Source organism: Hibiscus syriacus, unplaced genomic scaffold, assembly GCF_006381635.1.
Source record: "Hibiscus syriacus cultivar Baekdansim isolate YM2019G1 unplaced genomic scaffold, ASM638163v2 tig00111594_pilon, whole genome shotgun sequence".
Classification (NCBI taxonomy): Eukaryota; Viridiplantae; Streptophyta; class Magnoliopsida; order Malvales; family Malvaceae; genus Hibiscus; species Hibiscus syriacus.
Window position 1 is genome coordinate 1,041,278 of NW_024063131.1, and position 16,581 is coordinate 1,057,858.

The 16,581-nt window shown below is 34.0% G+C and overlaps 1 protein-coding gene across 1 annotated transcript; it reads left to right on the forward strand.

The window, feature by feature from the left end:
* Nucleotides 1-8,681: 8,681 nt before the first annotated feature.
* On the forward strand, nucleotides 8,682-11,492 carry LOC120165738 (ethylene-responsive transcription factor ERF071-like). Its single transcript, XM_039175192.1, is given in 4 exon segments — nucleotides 8,682-8,804; nucleotides 10,388-10,559; nucleotides 10,645-11,187; nucleotides 11,190-11,492. Coding segments are annotated over 4 exon segments (963 nt in total). The 3' UTR covers nucleotides 11,315-11,492.
* The last annotated feature ends 5,089 nt before the right edge of the window (nucleotides 11,493-16,581 follow it).

Here is a 16,581-nt window from a genome sequence, read left to right on the forward strand (position 1 = left end):
TAGCTTCTCACTAAGGATTTTCCAACATATTCACTAATTTGTTCTTTCTTTTTCAAGGATCAAGAGTAACTTTTACAAACTCCCTAGTTTTTTACTTGGCTAAACTAGAACAATTTTTGCATTCTGGAATTTGAGCAATGCTGGTAGTATCGATACTACCTTGAGAGTATCGATATTTCTCTTACCTTTCGTATCAATACCACATGAACAGTATCAGTATCGTTCATATAGTATCGATACTGTAATAACAGTATCGGTGCTACGTACATGAAAATCATTTTTGTGGTCAAATTCACTTTTAATGGACTTTGAATTATTTTTGAAAACTTTGAATAAATTCAATTCAAGTCCAAAAACATTTTGCCTTAATTTGTTATATCAAAATATAGTTCAACAATCTCCCCCTTTTGATATAACAAAACACATGAAAAATTGTTTTTGGCAAAACTCCCCCTTAATAAAATATTTAATGAGAAAGATGCCAATTGTTGGAAAATGTTCAGCTCCCCATTTTTCATTGAGAAATTGAAAATTTTAAACTCATACTTTTTCCCCTTTTTGTTATATAAAAAAATTTAACTTTAAAGTTCAAAAATAACATTGAATAGTAAGTGATAAATTTGACATTAAAAGCATTTAAAAAAAAATCAAAGCTCCCCCTTAATAAAAGGATTCCAAACAAATATTTAACTTTAAAAGCTTAACACTTAAAAGAAATTGAATTTCAACAAAGATGAACAAACATGTTAGTTACACATGAAATTCAATATATCAAAGTCTAAACTTTATGCAATATCAATTGTTGAAATTAAGTGCATGTGCATAAAGCTATCCAAAAATGTTATGCATTTGAAAATTTTGATATCAATTGTTAAAGATATATCATTTGCATCTTAAACCACATGCATAAAGATTTAAATTTAGGTCAAAAATTAAAATTTGTAAAATCAAAGCATTTCAAAATTTTGATATCAATTATTAGAGAGATATATTTGCATTTAAAACCATTTTTGACCAAAATTCATTATGATGAACTAAAAATTATGAAAAATCATTAAAACTTTAAAATGTTCATCATAAAACGTTTTCAACATACATGAGATGAAAAACAATGCATAATCATTTAAGATCAAAACTCATGCATTCTTAAAACAAATAGGCAACCAATTAATCAAAATAAAAGCATTAAGCTTAGAGGTTACTCATTCCTTTTCAAGTGTGGCTAGAGCATCTCAATTTCTTCACTTGGTCATCACCATTGCTCCCATACACCTACAAGAGACATTTAAGTAGATTTTGGTATCCAAATTGCTTTGGATCGTTGAACATTAGTTTCAATGCCCCTTGTTCCCTTTGGAACTCATGCTTGTTTAATTTTAAAATATTTTCTTTTCTTTATAGGACAACCATGTTCCATATGATCATGAAAATGGCAATGTGAGCATTTTTTTTCATTTTTAAGCATAATGAGTTGTTTTTAGAAATTAATTCTTTTTCTTTTCTTAAGCTTTCATGCTTAACTTTCAAACAAAAAATTTTCTTTTTCTAAATCATTGATTTTGATTTTTGAAATTTCTAAATCATTTTCAAAGTTTCATTTTTTATTTTCAAAATCAACTTGGGCTTTAAAAATTAAATCATTTTCAACCTTATATTTTGGAATTAATTTCTTATATTTGGAATTCATGGTCTCAAATTCCAAATTCAACTCATTATAAGCATCTTTTAACTCATCAAAACAATATGAATTTAATTTATTTGAGTTAAAATATACATTGGGCTCTTCATGAACCATTAGTGACATCACATTTGTTGGTTCTTCCTTCTTGTCTCCATTGATTTCCTCGAGCTTATTCCAAAACTCCTTGGAATTCGAACAAGAAGAAACTCCTTCATAGATATCAGGACCAAATGCACAAAATACCATGTGCATGGCCTTGGCATTTTGTTGAGCTTTTTTCCTTTCTTGGTCACTCCACTTCTTTATCTTCTTCGTAGGAGAAGAGTATTCGTTCTCGATCATCTCCCATGCATCAAGATCATTGGATTGGATGAATAACTTCATTAATTTCTTCCAATGAAGGTAGTTTGCTCCATTGAAATGTAAGGCTTGTTGATCGATTGGGAGTCTTCCATGTAGAACGAGCCGGAGGTGGAAGCTATCTTCTCGGTTGTTTCGGGAATTGGTAGAACTTATTCTAGGATCGTGTCAAGGTTGTTAAACCTTCTATTGAGTCAAGCTCTTATAGCAATTGTTAGGATTTATGAAGCTCAATTTTGACAAACAAAAATGTGCCAAGAGGGGTGAATTGGAAAATTGAGTTTAGGGAGTAAGGAGAAAGAAAGGATAGACAATTTTACACAGTGATTTATAGTGGTTCGACTTCTCAACTAAGTCTACCTCCACTACCTTAGCTCCTCACTAAGGATTTTCCAACAAATCCACTAATTTGTTCTTTCTTTTTCAATGATCAAGAGTAACCTTTACAAACTCCCTAATTTTTCACTTGACTAAACTATAACCAATCCCTTTTACAAAAGGTGAAAAGAAGTAAACAAATAAATCCCTTTTACAAAGGGTGTTTACAAATTAAAGCTCACTAAACAATAATATGTACAAGAGAATAGAAGTAAATAGTGAAAAGCTCTTCTCTTGTGTTTGATTGCTTGGATAAGTGTTCTAACACTTCTTCAAGTGTCTTGAACTTGTATTTATATGTTGGAATGAGTTTGTGGCCGTTTTTAGCCGTTGGGAGTGATTTGGAGCCGTTGGAAGTGATTTGGAGTCGTTGGGGATGTTTTCTACAAAATAAAACTGCCTAGTACAGAGTGTATCGGTACTGCCTATAGTAGTATCGATACTACCTTTGTTATTTTTAAATAAAACTAGTTGTTACTCTCCGTTGGACTTGACGATATCGATACTAAACCTATGGTATCGATACTACCATGTAAAGTAGTATCGGTACCCCTTTGGGTATCGGTACCATTTTTGCATTCTGGAATTTGAGCAATGCTAGTAGTATCGATACTTCTCTTACCTTTGGTATCGGTACCACATGAACAATATCGGTACTGTTCATATATTATCAGTACCACATGAACAATATCGATACTGTTTATATAGTATCGATATTGTAAGAACAATATCGGTACTACGTACGTGAAAATCAGTTTTGTGTTCAAATTCACTTTTAATGAACTTTGTATTGTTTTTTGAAAATTTTGAAAACTTTGAATAAATTCAATTTAAGTCCAAAAACATTTTGCCTTAATTTGTTATATCAAAATATAGTTCAACAAAATATTTTACATAATATTATTCCAAGTGGAGACAATTGAATTTAATGTTAAAATATGAATTAATTTTGTATTTAAACTTCATAAATGTTTAAAAATTTTATGTAATAGCACGAATCAAACTACTTCAGTGGTTAAAAGAATGATTGTTATTCTTAGAGATCCCAGGTTTGAACATCAGCGGTTGCAGCAGGAGCGATTGAGTGTTCATTGTTAAATGATTGAGAGTATTTAGAATTGATATTACTTTGTAATCACCTTGACTTAATCAAAAAAATTATGTAATAAAAAATATTTTGAGTAATTAATTTGTTTGAGTTTAAAATTGAAGAAGACGTAAATAATGTTTAAACCAAAATATTTAAGTCAATTAAGGATAACGTTAACATTTTGGATTATAACTTTTCAAATATATTGAAGTAAAATATTATTTTTATAATATAAAGATTAAATAAAATTTTAAATATGATATAAAAAGTAAAATAATTATTTTTATACTAAAAATAAATAAACTTTTAAATGTAGTACAAAACTTCTAACGGAATTTAACCTCGTAAAAATATAACTCAAAAGCAAAGAGGGTGGCATTGGTGGGTCATCTAAGCTAAGCTCCGTATCAAAATGTCTCAAACATTAGACCAAGCTTTTCCATATTGTAAAATCCATTCAACAAACATTTGGTAGAACCACCTAGAATTGTCGGATCATTAACGTCTTTGCAAATGACAATTTTCAAATACCAGACCATATTTGTTCTAAACCTAGAGATCTGGATGAGGCAAATCGCGTCTATGTTGGATTTTTGGACCATCAATTTGTATTTATAGATAGGTTGACAGCAGGGATGAATTGAGGGAGAGTGAATAGATTAGTGGTCGAAAAATTTTAAATTATTATATATTTTTTTATATTTCTTTTGTATTTTTATTAATAATATATTTCTGTATTTCTTAAAGTTTTAAAAATTAATTATTTTTTTTTAGATTTTTAAAAGTCCACTCCCCTGATAACAACATATTTTATATCCATTCTTAAAGCAGACACGAGTATGTGCCATAAGGACATGGAGGGTTTTTATACCCATTAGGACATTCGGATTTTTTTTAGCCCATGGGTACTCAGGTTTCTATTTTGAGATTTGCGGTATTTTATACATTGATAATGGAATTGGTTACGTAGAGATAACTAGTTCTAATAAAAAATATTTTTATTTAAACTCGTCACATCGAGGTAACGAGTTCTAATGAAATATAATATTTTTATTAAAATTTATCACATCGAGATAAAAAGTTTCAATAAAATATTTTTATTAAAATTCATCATCTTAATATGACGAGTTCCATGCACTATAAAAAATTTCGTAGATCCTAAAATAAAAGTGTTTGTGCCCTATTTTACAAATTTTTTTTAGGGCTGGGCCTAAAAAACCCGAGTATGTATATCCCTTTTAGCTTTGTCGTTGTTTTGCATATCCCTTGCATATTTTTGTACTTAATATTTATTAATCTTGTTGTTGTTGGATCTGCTTTCTTTGACTTAGCTTCTTGCTGTTTTTTTCTCTTGTTTTTATACTGATTTTTTTTATCAGCTTTGGGTTTGATGTTTTTCAATTAGTTGAGTAGGATTTCATTACTCTTATATCTCGTGTTACAATTTTAATCCTTTTTTGCTTAGCTCGGATATTTATTGAACTTTTTAAATTATAGTTTCTAGATATTGGCCTATAGTTAAATAAGATAGTATTATTATTTCTTAAAATCCTATTAAGTAACCAACTAGGATTTTTAGTACTCCTCAATTCTCTAGCGTTTTATTAGTGCATATTCTGTCTTATTTGGATTCTTTTTTCATAGTTCCGCATAGCTTCGGTTACAGATGATTACTTGAGGTCATGTCATTCTTTTAGATCCCATGGGGCGTATAGGGGGAGGGCTCGACAGAGTGGTGACAAGGAGACTAGATTAAGAGTTTGCTCGCTGAATGTAGGCACATTAAATGCTAGGCTGCTGGAGCTGACCGACGTACTAAATAATAGAAAAATAGATTTTGCATGTATTCAGGAGACTAGGTGGAAAGGGTCTCGCGCCAGAGAGTGTAATGGGTACAAGTTGTGGTATTCAGGCGTAGATAGCGCTAGAAATGGGGTGGGTATCTTGGCATCCTCTAGGCTCAAGGAAAATGTAGTTGAAGTTTGCAGATACCGGGATAGGATCATGATGATTAAGGTTATTATAGAAGAGGAAGTAGTGAATGTTCTTTCAGTGTACGCCCCACACGTTGGCCTAGGGGAGGGGGAGAAACGTTGCTACTGGGATCAGTTAGATGATATACTTAGGAGCATTCCGGAGGACCAAAGAGTTTTCATAGGGGGAGACTTCAATGGCCATATAGGAAGTGCAACCGACGGGTATGACGGTGTTCATGGGGGTTTCGGTTATGGTAGCAGGAACGATGAGGGGCGTACGTTGCTTGATTTTGCTACTGCTCACGATTTGGTGGTCACTAACTCCTTCTTTAATAAGAGAGATGCGAACTTGATTACGTTTCATAGCGGGGGACATTGTACCCAAATCGACTACATCTTGATTAGAAATCAGGAACGATGGGCTTGCATTGACTGTAAGGTGTTTCCTGAAGAGGCATGTGCATCACAACACAAATTGTTGGTTTTGGTGTACCGCGTACCCCACGGGCGGAGCACTCAAAGGAGGGCTAAACTTGGTAAACCTAGGATCCTCTGGAAGAACTTACATGGAGCGACAACTGATGACTTTAGGAGTAAGGTTTTGTCTAGTACAAGTTTTGAAACTACAAACTCAAAAAATGCAGATATGTTATGGAAAATATGGCAAATTCCATCAGAGATGTTGGCAAAATACCCTTGGGTTGTCGACGGGGAAGGCCAAGGAACATAAAGAATCGTGGTGGTGGAACGAAGAAGTCCAAACTAAGGTGAAGACAAAACAAACTTGCTTCAAGGAGTTTCTACAATGCAATGACGACGAAGAAAGGTCGAGAGCTAAACAAAGATACCAGGAGGCAAAGCGGGAAGCCAAGAAAACGGTAGCTAAAGCAAAGGATAAGGCATACGAGGAAATGTACAAGAGATTAGACACCAAGGAAGGACAAAATGGCATCTTCAGACTTGCAAAATCTAGGGAGATTAGAAAAAAGGATCTAGGTAACATTAGGTTTATTAAGGACAACAATGGTGTTCTTTTAGCGAAAGATCACGATATTAAGAGGGTTTGGGGTAGTTACTTCTTTGGCTTATTTAATGACGGTGCCTCTCCATGTAGAGATAATATCGTTGATGGGTTAGCCGACTATCATACTACGGCCAATGATTGCCCTACAAGTAGGATTGGGTTGGAGGAAGTCAAAATGGCTCTTAGAAAGATGGGAAGGGACAAAGCTGTCGGTCCTGATCAAATTCCTATCACTGTGTGGTTGGCCCTAGGAGAAGAGGGAGTTAAGTGTTGACCAACATCTTTATATTATTTTAGAGACTGCCAAGATGCCAGAGGAGTGGAGAGAGTCTACGGTGATACCAATCTATAAAATAAAGGAGATCCCCAACGTTGTGGTAACTACAGAGGTATTAAACTCCTCAGCCATACCATGAAGCTATGGGAAAGGGTGATAGAGGCTAGGTTGAGACAAGTTACTAGGGTTTCGGAAAACCAATTTGGCTTTATGCCAGGCAGGTCTACCACGGAGGCGATTCATCTACTTCGACGGCTTATGGAGACATATAGGGAAAAGTCTAGAGATCTTCACATGGCGTTCATTGACCTTGAGAAGGCTTATGATAGTGTTCCCCGCGATACGATCTGGAAGACTTTGGAAACTAGACGGATCCCAACTGCTTATATCCGGGCGATTCGTGATATATACTGTAGATCTACTACTTACGTCAGGACTACAGTTGGCGACACCGAGGCATTCCCGGTGGAAATCGGACTCCACCAGGGTCGGCTCTTAGCCCTTACATCTTCGCCTTGATTATGGACGACATCTATTGTGCGACACCAGACGGTGTACCATGGTGTATGCTTTTCGCTGACGACATTGTCTTAGTTGCTGAAACAAAATCTGAGTTGAATAGTAGACTGGCTACCTGGAAGACTGCTTGGAAGAAAAGGTTTAAGGATCAATATTGAAAAGACAGAGTATGTATGTTCAAACTTCAATGGGAACCAAAATGATGAAGATGTAGAAGTATGCATAGAAGGACACGTTCTCCCCTCAAAGGATTGTTTCAAGTACCTAGGGTCTATGATACATAAAGATGGGGGTGTAGATGATGACGTTACACACCGTATAAAGGCGGGATGGCTAAAGTGGAGGGCCGCTACTGGAGTTCTGTGTGACAAGAAGGTCCCTCTAAAACTTAAGGGAAAATTTTATAGAATGGCAATAAGACCAGCGCTGTTGTATGGATCAGAATGTTGGGCAACCAAGAAGGATCACGTGAGGAGGATTGAGGCCGCAGAAATGAGAATGCTTCGATGGACATGTGGTAGGACTCTGAGGGATATGACGACAAACTCTGCTATTAGGATGTCCTTGGGGGTGGTGTCTGTTTCCGAAAAATTGAGGGAGGGAAGACTACGGTGGTTTGGGCATGTCCTTAGGCGACTACCGTCGGATGCGGTAAGGAGGGTAGAGTCGATTACAGTCGACGGTGCCAGAAGGAAAGGACGACCAAGGCGAAAGTGGGAAGACTGCTTGAGATCTGATTTGAGGGATTTAGCCCTTACCGAAGACATGACCTCTGATAGGAAAATATGGAGGCTAAAGACTAGGGTAGTAGAGTAGTGTGGGTCACATCTATAGGGTGTATCATCTCTGTCTTCTTTTAATGTCTTTGTAGTATTTTCCATGACTTATACTTTTAATACGTTTCTGTTATTGGTATTTATGAAGGATTAGAACTGGGCTTGCTAACGTTGACTTCTGTGTATCATTCTCTTTATGTTTCCTCTTTTAAATTAGCCGGATCTTATGTTTCTGTCTATATGCAGAGATTCTTTCGCAGGGATTATTATGCAGGGATAAATTCCAGTTACAGACGCACATATGATTTTAATGACTGCATATGAATACTGATTAGCTATGTATTTATGTATTTATTTATACATGCATTGCATTTTATCTAAATTTTTAATTTTCTGACTGCCGGAGGTCTTCCACGGAAGCTACTCTCAACCTGGCGTTGGGGGTAGCCTACTACCCTACCTCCCCCTTACCCCATACATATGGGAATTGGGTTTTGTTGTTGTTGTTATAACACCTATGTATTAGACTACAAAACACGTGTCCCAACAAAATTTCGATATCATTAAAGGACGAAGATATTAGTTGTTAATGTAGCTCCAATGGTAAGACAAAAAGTTAACAAAATCAAGAAGAATTATGGGTGGAGCATTGAGAACTGGACTGATTTCAAAGCATACTGGAGTCCAAGTTTAAAAGAGAGAGAACTCAACTACGAGATCAAGGTTCTTTTACATTTAATTAATAGTAAATTTATATATCAATCAACCGTATAAATCTATTTAAAAAAACATAATCATCATTATAACGACAACAAGTAATAATGTTATCAATTTGGACATATTGTAATATTATAAATGTATAGGCACCAAACTATGACATAACAAAATAAAGGCATTATATCCAAAATTTCAACATAGTAAAGGGACTAAAACTAAAATCAGACCAAAAACTAAATTATATGTGATAATGTCTGAAACAGTAGTTCAAAAAAAAGTAAAAAAATATCATTTTAGACACTAAACTTTTAAAAGTTATATAATAGAAATTAAACTTTATATTTTGTTATAAAATGGGAACACTATGTGATTATATGCCATCACAGGAATGATGTGTAATGTTAAATTAATATAAAATATATCTTTCGACCTTTCAATTTTAACTAAGATTTTATTTTACCTTTAATTTTACTTTAAATAACATTTATTAAGTTCATTGAATTGAAAATAAAATAAATATAATAAATTAAATATTAATTTATATTTTTTTTGTAAAAATATTAATTTCTAGGTTCATATTATAATATTTTATTTATACCATGTAAATTATTAATACATTACTAATAATTAGTGCTTGTTTATATTTTTTTTATTTTATTTTGAACGTAATTTTCTTATCAATGTGATATCATAATTTCTATATGTATTATTTTTAAATTGTGTTTAAATTTATTAAGCAAAAATTAATTGCTTGGATCACATCGCTTAATAAAAATAATTTAATTGTGGGATAATTTAATTGTTTTTTGTATCTAAAAAATTATAATTTTTAAATTTACAAATACAATCACAATTAAATAATAGTAATTAGTTATAAAAAAATTGATCAATGAAAACAAATTATAAAATTATATATTTTATTTTTATTTTTTAAAAAATTATTTTATATATTTTTAAAAAAAATTAAGTTTTCTAACTTTTTAAATTATTACTTGGAAATATTGAGAAACATATAAAATGAAACTTTATTATAATTAAGGGATTACATAAGTTATTTATTATTAATTTGATATGATCCATCACTCTTTTAATAGCATTTAACTATCAGTATTTTTAATAAAATTCAAAATTTAATATTTATTTTATAATTTTTGAAATATAATAATAAATATTATATTAAAAATTTAGTGATCAATTATGAATTTAGTGATACACGTTAATGCGTGTAATTTGTTGTAAATATGTGTGTGCCATCCACACCGGTCTCATCAAATCGAAGAAAATATAATTAATAAATGATATTATCATTATTATTACATGCTGGTGGCGTCCAAGTCAAAGGAAGGAAAGTTCCCTGTCCTTAGCCGGCCTAGCGCGTATTCACTGTACCGCACCTTTTAACTCTTCCCATCCCCTACTTAAACCCCCCAGCTCCTCGCTGCTCTTCATTCTTCACTTATTTTCCAAATTTAGCTCTAAAAATCTTCCTTTAAACCATTCATATTTCTCGTTATCACCTTCTCGATTACTGGTTTTCAAGCTCTCAGAATAAACATAATCTTACAGTCCTTACTGCTTCAATCAAATAGTTCCTTTCAAGACTGTGCGGCGGTGCTATCATAGCCGATTTCATCCCTCGGAACCGTGGCCGCTGCGTCTCTGCCGCTGACCTCTGGCCTAACTCCCCTTTCATTACTGAAACCAATGGATTTAGCTGTAAGAAAAGACTCCAACCCGAACACGAAGCGCCCCTGTTGCTAGGTACCCATGCTTTCCTTCCCTACTTTGATGTTCGTTTACTTTTGCTGACATTTGTTCCTGATTGTTCGACTTTGTTTTGAAACAGTTGCCGAACAAGCTGAGAAGAAACCGAAAAGGCCAAGGAAGAACCTGTACAGGGGCATAAGGCAACGTCCCTGGGGAAAATGGGCAGCCGAGATTCGTGATCCTCGGAAAGGGGTTCGTGTTTGGCTCGGCACTTTCAACACTGCCGAGGAAGCAGCCCGAGCCTATGACCGAGAGGCTCGCAAAATCAGGGGCAAGAAAGCCAAGGTTAATTTCCCCAACGAGGATGACGCTTTCTCCACCACCCACTATAATCTCAACAACCCCAGTTTCAATTCAAACACATATATCAGTAATTACGGATTTGATTTAGACTTGAATGAAATTGGCGGATATGCCACTGACCCGATCGTTATGCCCGGAGATGAAAATAAAGGGTCCGGAGAGGAGAATGTGGATCTTTGTTACGTCCCTGTAAAAGCTGAAGAAGAAGAAGAAGAAGAGAAACGAGGAGAGTCCATCAACAAGGCCGAAGAAGAGAAGAACGAAGTGCAGAAACTGTCTGAGGAGCTGATGGCGTACGAGGACTACATGAAATTTTATCAATACCTTATCTGGACGGTGAATCGCCGACCCAAAACGGCGTAGCTCCGCAGGTGAGTGTCGTCGGTGAGCTATGGAGCTTCTATGATGATGGCGTTGCTGTTCCGGCGACATCAACAGTTGTGTGACGATTTTATTTTTTTCTTGGTTGATGTTTTGGATGTTGTAAAGTGGGTGGGAACTGGTGATTTTTCGGCCAGTAGTTCTGACTTTTTTTTTTTTAAATGTAAGTTTAATTTTGTGGATTTAGGATTTAGGATTTAGGATGAGTTTTCATATGTAATTCTCAAATTTATTTCTTTGTGCTCAAAATTTGTGAAATACAGTTACAATAAAATTTTCTTTCTTCTAGCTGGTTTTCACCTTCATGCTCTTCCAGGTATTTTACTACAACAGACTGGTCCTGTGATATATATATGGGAACATAATCAATTTATATTTAAAATTATTAAAAGACCATAAATTGATAATTAAAATTATTTAATTTTTAAAAAAATCTTATCTTTAGATTTTAATCTTCGTATATTTTAAACTCCGTGTATATATGAAAGTTGTGTTGCATTAATTGGTTGTATATATGTTCCATGAAATTTTAGGATGGCAAAAAGACGAGTTTGGTGGACAGCCAAACATATTGGTAAAGGGGAAAGCGATTGCCGAAGACAAGTAATATTCCATGTAATCCAAGCAGCGGCGCTGCTGGTTTTGGCGGTTACGGTTTCCAGCGTGTTCGAATGATAATGTCCATGTAACCGAGTCTTGACAAAATTCCATTGCAAGTTGCGAGTCGCTCACGGTTTGGTCGTCGCCCATAGACTTAAGTGTCGTATGTTTTCGGCCTACCAATAATTAAATTTGGATATATTCGGTAAACTATTTAAATGGGTTGAAACTATCTAAATGGATTAAATTGACGAAATAATGATGTTAAAAAATTAGGAAAATTATGATTTATGTGAATTTATTTAAAAAAAAATTATGATGAATGTTATAATAATTAATAAAGTTATTGGTAGTTCAGAAAGGTTTTGATAAAATTATTATTATTTTGATAAATTTAATTTATTATCCAAAGAAGCAGTCAACTACTACAATCAACAATAAAATAGATAGTAGCAACTATAGAAAACCACCCCAAGCATTAATATGCCTAGCATTTGCATGGTTCAACCCATTGAAAGTCCCCCATTTCAACCTAGTTTGAATTATCGGCTTGATGATCGGCAAAATATCAACAACCTCACAAGAACACACTTGGAACAACCTGTTATTCTTGTAACGCCTCAAAATCTCAAGTTAGTAGCCTTGTAAAAAGCCTTGGTCCAAGTTTGAGTTGAATTGGGCTTAAGTTGAGCCCAATTAGAGATAAAAGGATATTTTTGATTTGATACCAATGGTAGAGGGGCCAAGAAGATAATTATACCATTTAGAATTTGAAAAGCTAATTTTCTTTAATTGTGATGAGGTTACACGGATGAATCAAAAGGGAAAAAATGCACCATCCTTCTTATTTCCCTCTATTTTCTTGTCTTCTACTTTTCGCTGACCATTCTTATTTTCAAGACATCCATTATCAAAGATAGCAACTTTGCGGGTTTTACACCTCTAGTCTGGATTAGCAAAGTAAGAATAGAAGAAAGAGAAATGAGATTCTAGTACTTGGTTGAATTTTGAGTGTTTCCAGCAGCTTAGAATTCAAGGTAACATATTTCTAACTCATCTATACCATCCGTAGATCACTAGATGTGTTTTGCTAGCTTGCATGAGTTCATGATGCATGAAGTGCATCCATGAAAGATTTTAGTTTATAATGTTATACATCTTGGAAATTGGCATATTATGACCCCCTTTAATCTTGCATAAGACTTTAATAATATTTAAGGGGTTTTGGCTCAAATAAAAACAAAGTATTTTTAGGCTCAACTATCGGTACTAGATGAACAATATTGATATTGTTCTTCAGATAGCTAAAACGAAAGGATTTTCGGCATCGTAATATTGATACTCTATTCATAGAGTATTGATAATGTTCTTCGAATATTGATACACAAGGGTGAAGTATCGACACTAATGTTAGGATGCAAATTCTAGTAGCCAATTTTAGTATCGTTACCTGGGGGTATCGATACTATACCAACCAGAAGTATTGATAACCTAAGTCAGGGCATCAATACTAAATTTAAATTCCCAAACATCGAACCTAATAGAGGAATCGATACCTAGGATGGTATCGGTACCCTAGTACAGAAGTATTAATACTCCAAATAGGAGTATCGATACTGATAGATAAGCAACAGTGAATGAATAAACGTTGCTCTTGTCGAGGATCAAACCTAGAAAGATCTAGGATCGATGAAACTGTGAATTGAGAGAGAGATGGCCGATGATAGCTATGGTTTTGGAATAGGTTTAGACGTTGGAGTTAAGACAAGTAAATAAGGATTAAGACAATGGAAAAAAAAGAAATGAAATAGGGAAAGAATTAAAGAAAATAGGAAAACAAGGGTAATAAAAGATAGCTAAGAGAAAAAATATGTAATAAAGAACTTAATCTTATCTCCTTTAAAGTGGGCGACCAAGGATGAATCAAAGTTGGACTTCTATGAATGGATACTCGTTAGAAAGATATAAATTTGATGATTGCGACGTCGAAGACGAAATTGAAATCGGATGAATGAATTGATGGGAAAATTGATTAAAATTTTTACACCTGGTATGTATGGTGTTAACACAAACCCTAAGGTTTGTTTAGGATGATGGTGTCAAAATTTAGGAAGAATATGATGGATTTTTTGAAGATGATAATTGAAGGATAAATGTCCTATCGAACCCTCTTAGTTGTAATGAAAAGAAAAACTCGATAATACAACTCTAACCAGCACTCCTAATTGCAACGAAGAGGCAAACCAGAGTGTGAAGATATCTCTCTTAAAAACTTGGAATAACTAAAAGAAAAATAAGCTTCGAAGGCATAAGGCAATCAGCTCTTGCAAAAATGAACTTTCGTTGTATTGTATAAAAAGAAAGAAATTGGTGATCTACAATGGTGGGAGGAGCCTCCTTTATATAGGTTTTGAGGAGTCCTTGTTGTAACATGCTTAAGGAATAAAATAAAAATAAAAATAAAAATATAATGATAAAATACTATCCTAATCCATGTGATGTGGACAGAATCAATCTAGGCCCTTGATGTAGTGCTTGATTCGATGGTGGAGATAGAAACTAGGAGTTTGAATGCATGACTTGATCCTCAGTTGTTAAATATGATGAATGGTTTAGATCGAGCTTCTAGAATAATGATAGGTGGCATAGCTTATGATAAGCAAGGTGATAGAGTGTGATAAACTATCAAGGCTATTACATTCCATTACCTTTCTAACCTTTATTCCTAAGATGAAAAATTTTGAAAATTATAAAATCCAGTATAGGGATTTCTGCACGCACTGTCTTCATTAAAATGAGCATATCTTGAGTTGTCGATATCGAATTGATGTGATTCAAGAACAATTGGAAATATAAGAGACATTCGATCATAAATCCATAATACATGTAAACCAAATAACATTAGGATCACATTCAAAAAGTAGTCGCAAGTCTACTGATATGCTATTCTTTTTTTTCTAAGGATTGATCATGTGAGTTCATTGGAAGTGTTAGTCTATCTTCCTTTGACATGAGCCTTGTGATTCATATATCATCCTAAATCTCATCAAAAGTATTCATCCTCGAATCTGTAACATCAAAGGGAGGAACATTAGGATCTTTAAAAGATTCATTAACATTATGCTTACCGATTAGATATGCTTTGAATCTTTGAGACTTTGTTCTTCTAATGAGTTCAAATAGAAACATCAATGCAAAGAAGCATATGTCGACGTTATGGTCTCTAGTTCATGTATCATAAACTATATGGTTTTCTCATATTATAGTAAGCAGATTTGGTATAGGTACCAAGTTCGGGTAACGATAATGAAGGGTCAGTATCGATGCAAAAGGGTTTAGTATCAGTACCATCGTACAATTTTGGGCAAGAAGCCTAACTTAGAGAGATGTGTTCAGAAGAGGGTCTATGACCATCAATACTCCTTAAATGAACTTTCAAGTGAGAACAACAAATAAATGCAGCTAAAGTATAAGAAAGCTTATGAAATAAAATGTCATAAAACTAACCTTTCTATGATGCTTGAGAAATAACAATGAAACCTGAGTTACTTTAGCAAATATGAAGATCGTTTTATATGATTAGAATATCCAGATACATCACAGTATGTGCCAAAACACTTTAGTTGTTAGCTGGGCCCATATACCCTAAGTACTCTTATATAGTAAGACGGGCATGTGTATGTTTATATGCAGTTCCAGATCTCACCCTTGATACCTAAGGTATCTTAGGAAGGCTAGAGGAGTGTGTGTCCTGAGATGTAATAACCCTCCAAACACACCATTATGTCTACCTTAGCTTTGTATGTTAGTGTTCTTCTATGTTTATGCCTTTGATTGCTAGCATACTCATATAGTGAATGTATGTAATATAGTACAAATATTAGTGTAACACTAAGATTGTGAGCTAATTGTTTGGAATTTGTTTTTGTGTTTAGATTCGTAATATAGCTTATTGAGGGGCTTTATCGCTAGTTTCGTGATTCTAGAGTTGTCGAGGCATTAGAGTATGTCTTTAGTCTTTTTAGAGGACATGTACAATTCATAGACCTTCATGTATTGAGTCATAACTCAATTTTGAAATACTTAATATATGTATTTTAAGATATTTTGGGAGCTCCCCACTATTGTAAGCTCGTGTACTTATGTTTTCATGTATGCTTTAAATGATGATATTTTTAAATGAGTATTATGATGTTGTTTTGAAAAGAAATTTTAGGTTAGCTACTTCAGTGGTCCTGTGTAATACTTTATTTCTTTGATCTTTGGGGCGACTATGATTAGGGTGTTACATTTAAAGGTATCAGAGTATCAGATTCAATTGTTCCTAAGAACTGCTGGTTAAAGAATAAGCATCCATGTGGGTACATGCCTCTAGAGTGTCAAGAGTACCTTATATCCTGAATGGTGATAATAACATTCATTTTCTTTTGAATTTCAGAAATTAAACTAAGGTTTATAATTCTTCCCTTAGTTAGGATGGTAGAGATGAAAGTCACACCTCTTTTACTAGCAACATCAGTGATAAGTTTGTCTCAGATTTAGAGTTTGAGGTTATGAGATTTACTAGGGTCGATGAGGTGACCTTCTTTAGGGACCTTACCACAACACTTAGGCACATTGTTTAGGCTATATGTAGGGGGAAATTGTACCACCTACCCCATTAGCATAACCATCCCCACCTATAGTAGAAACTTAAGAGTACATACTAGAGAGGCTTTATTAGTACAAGACC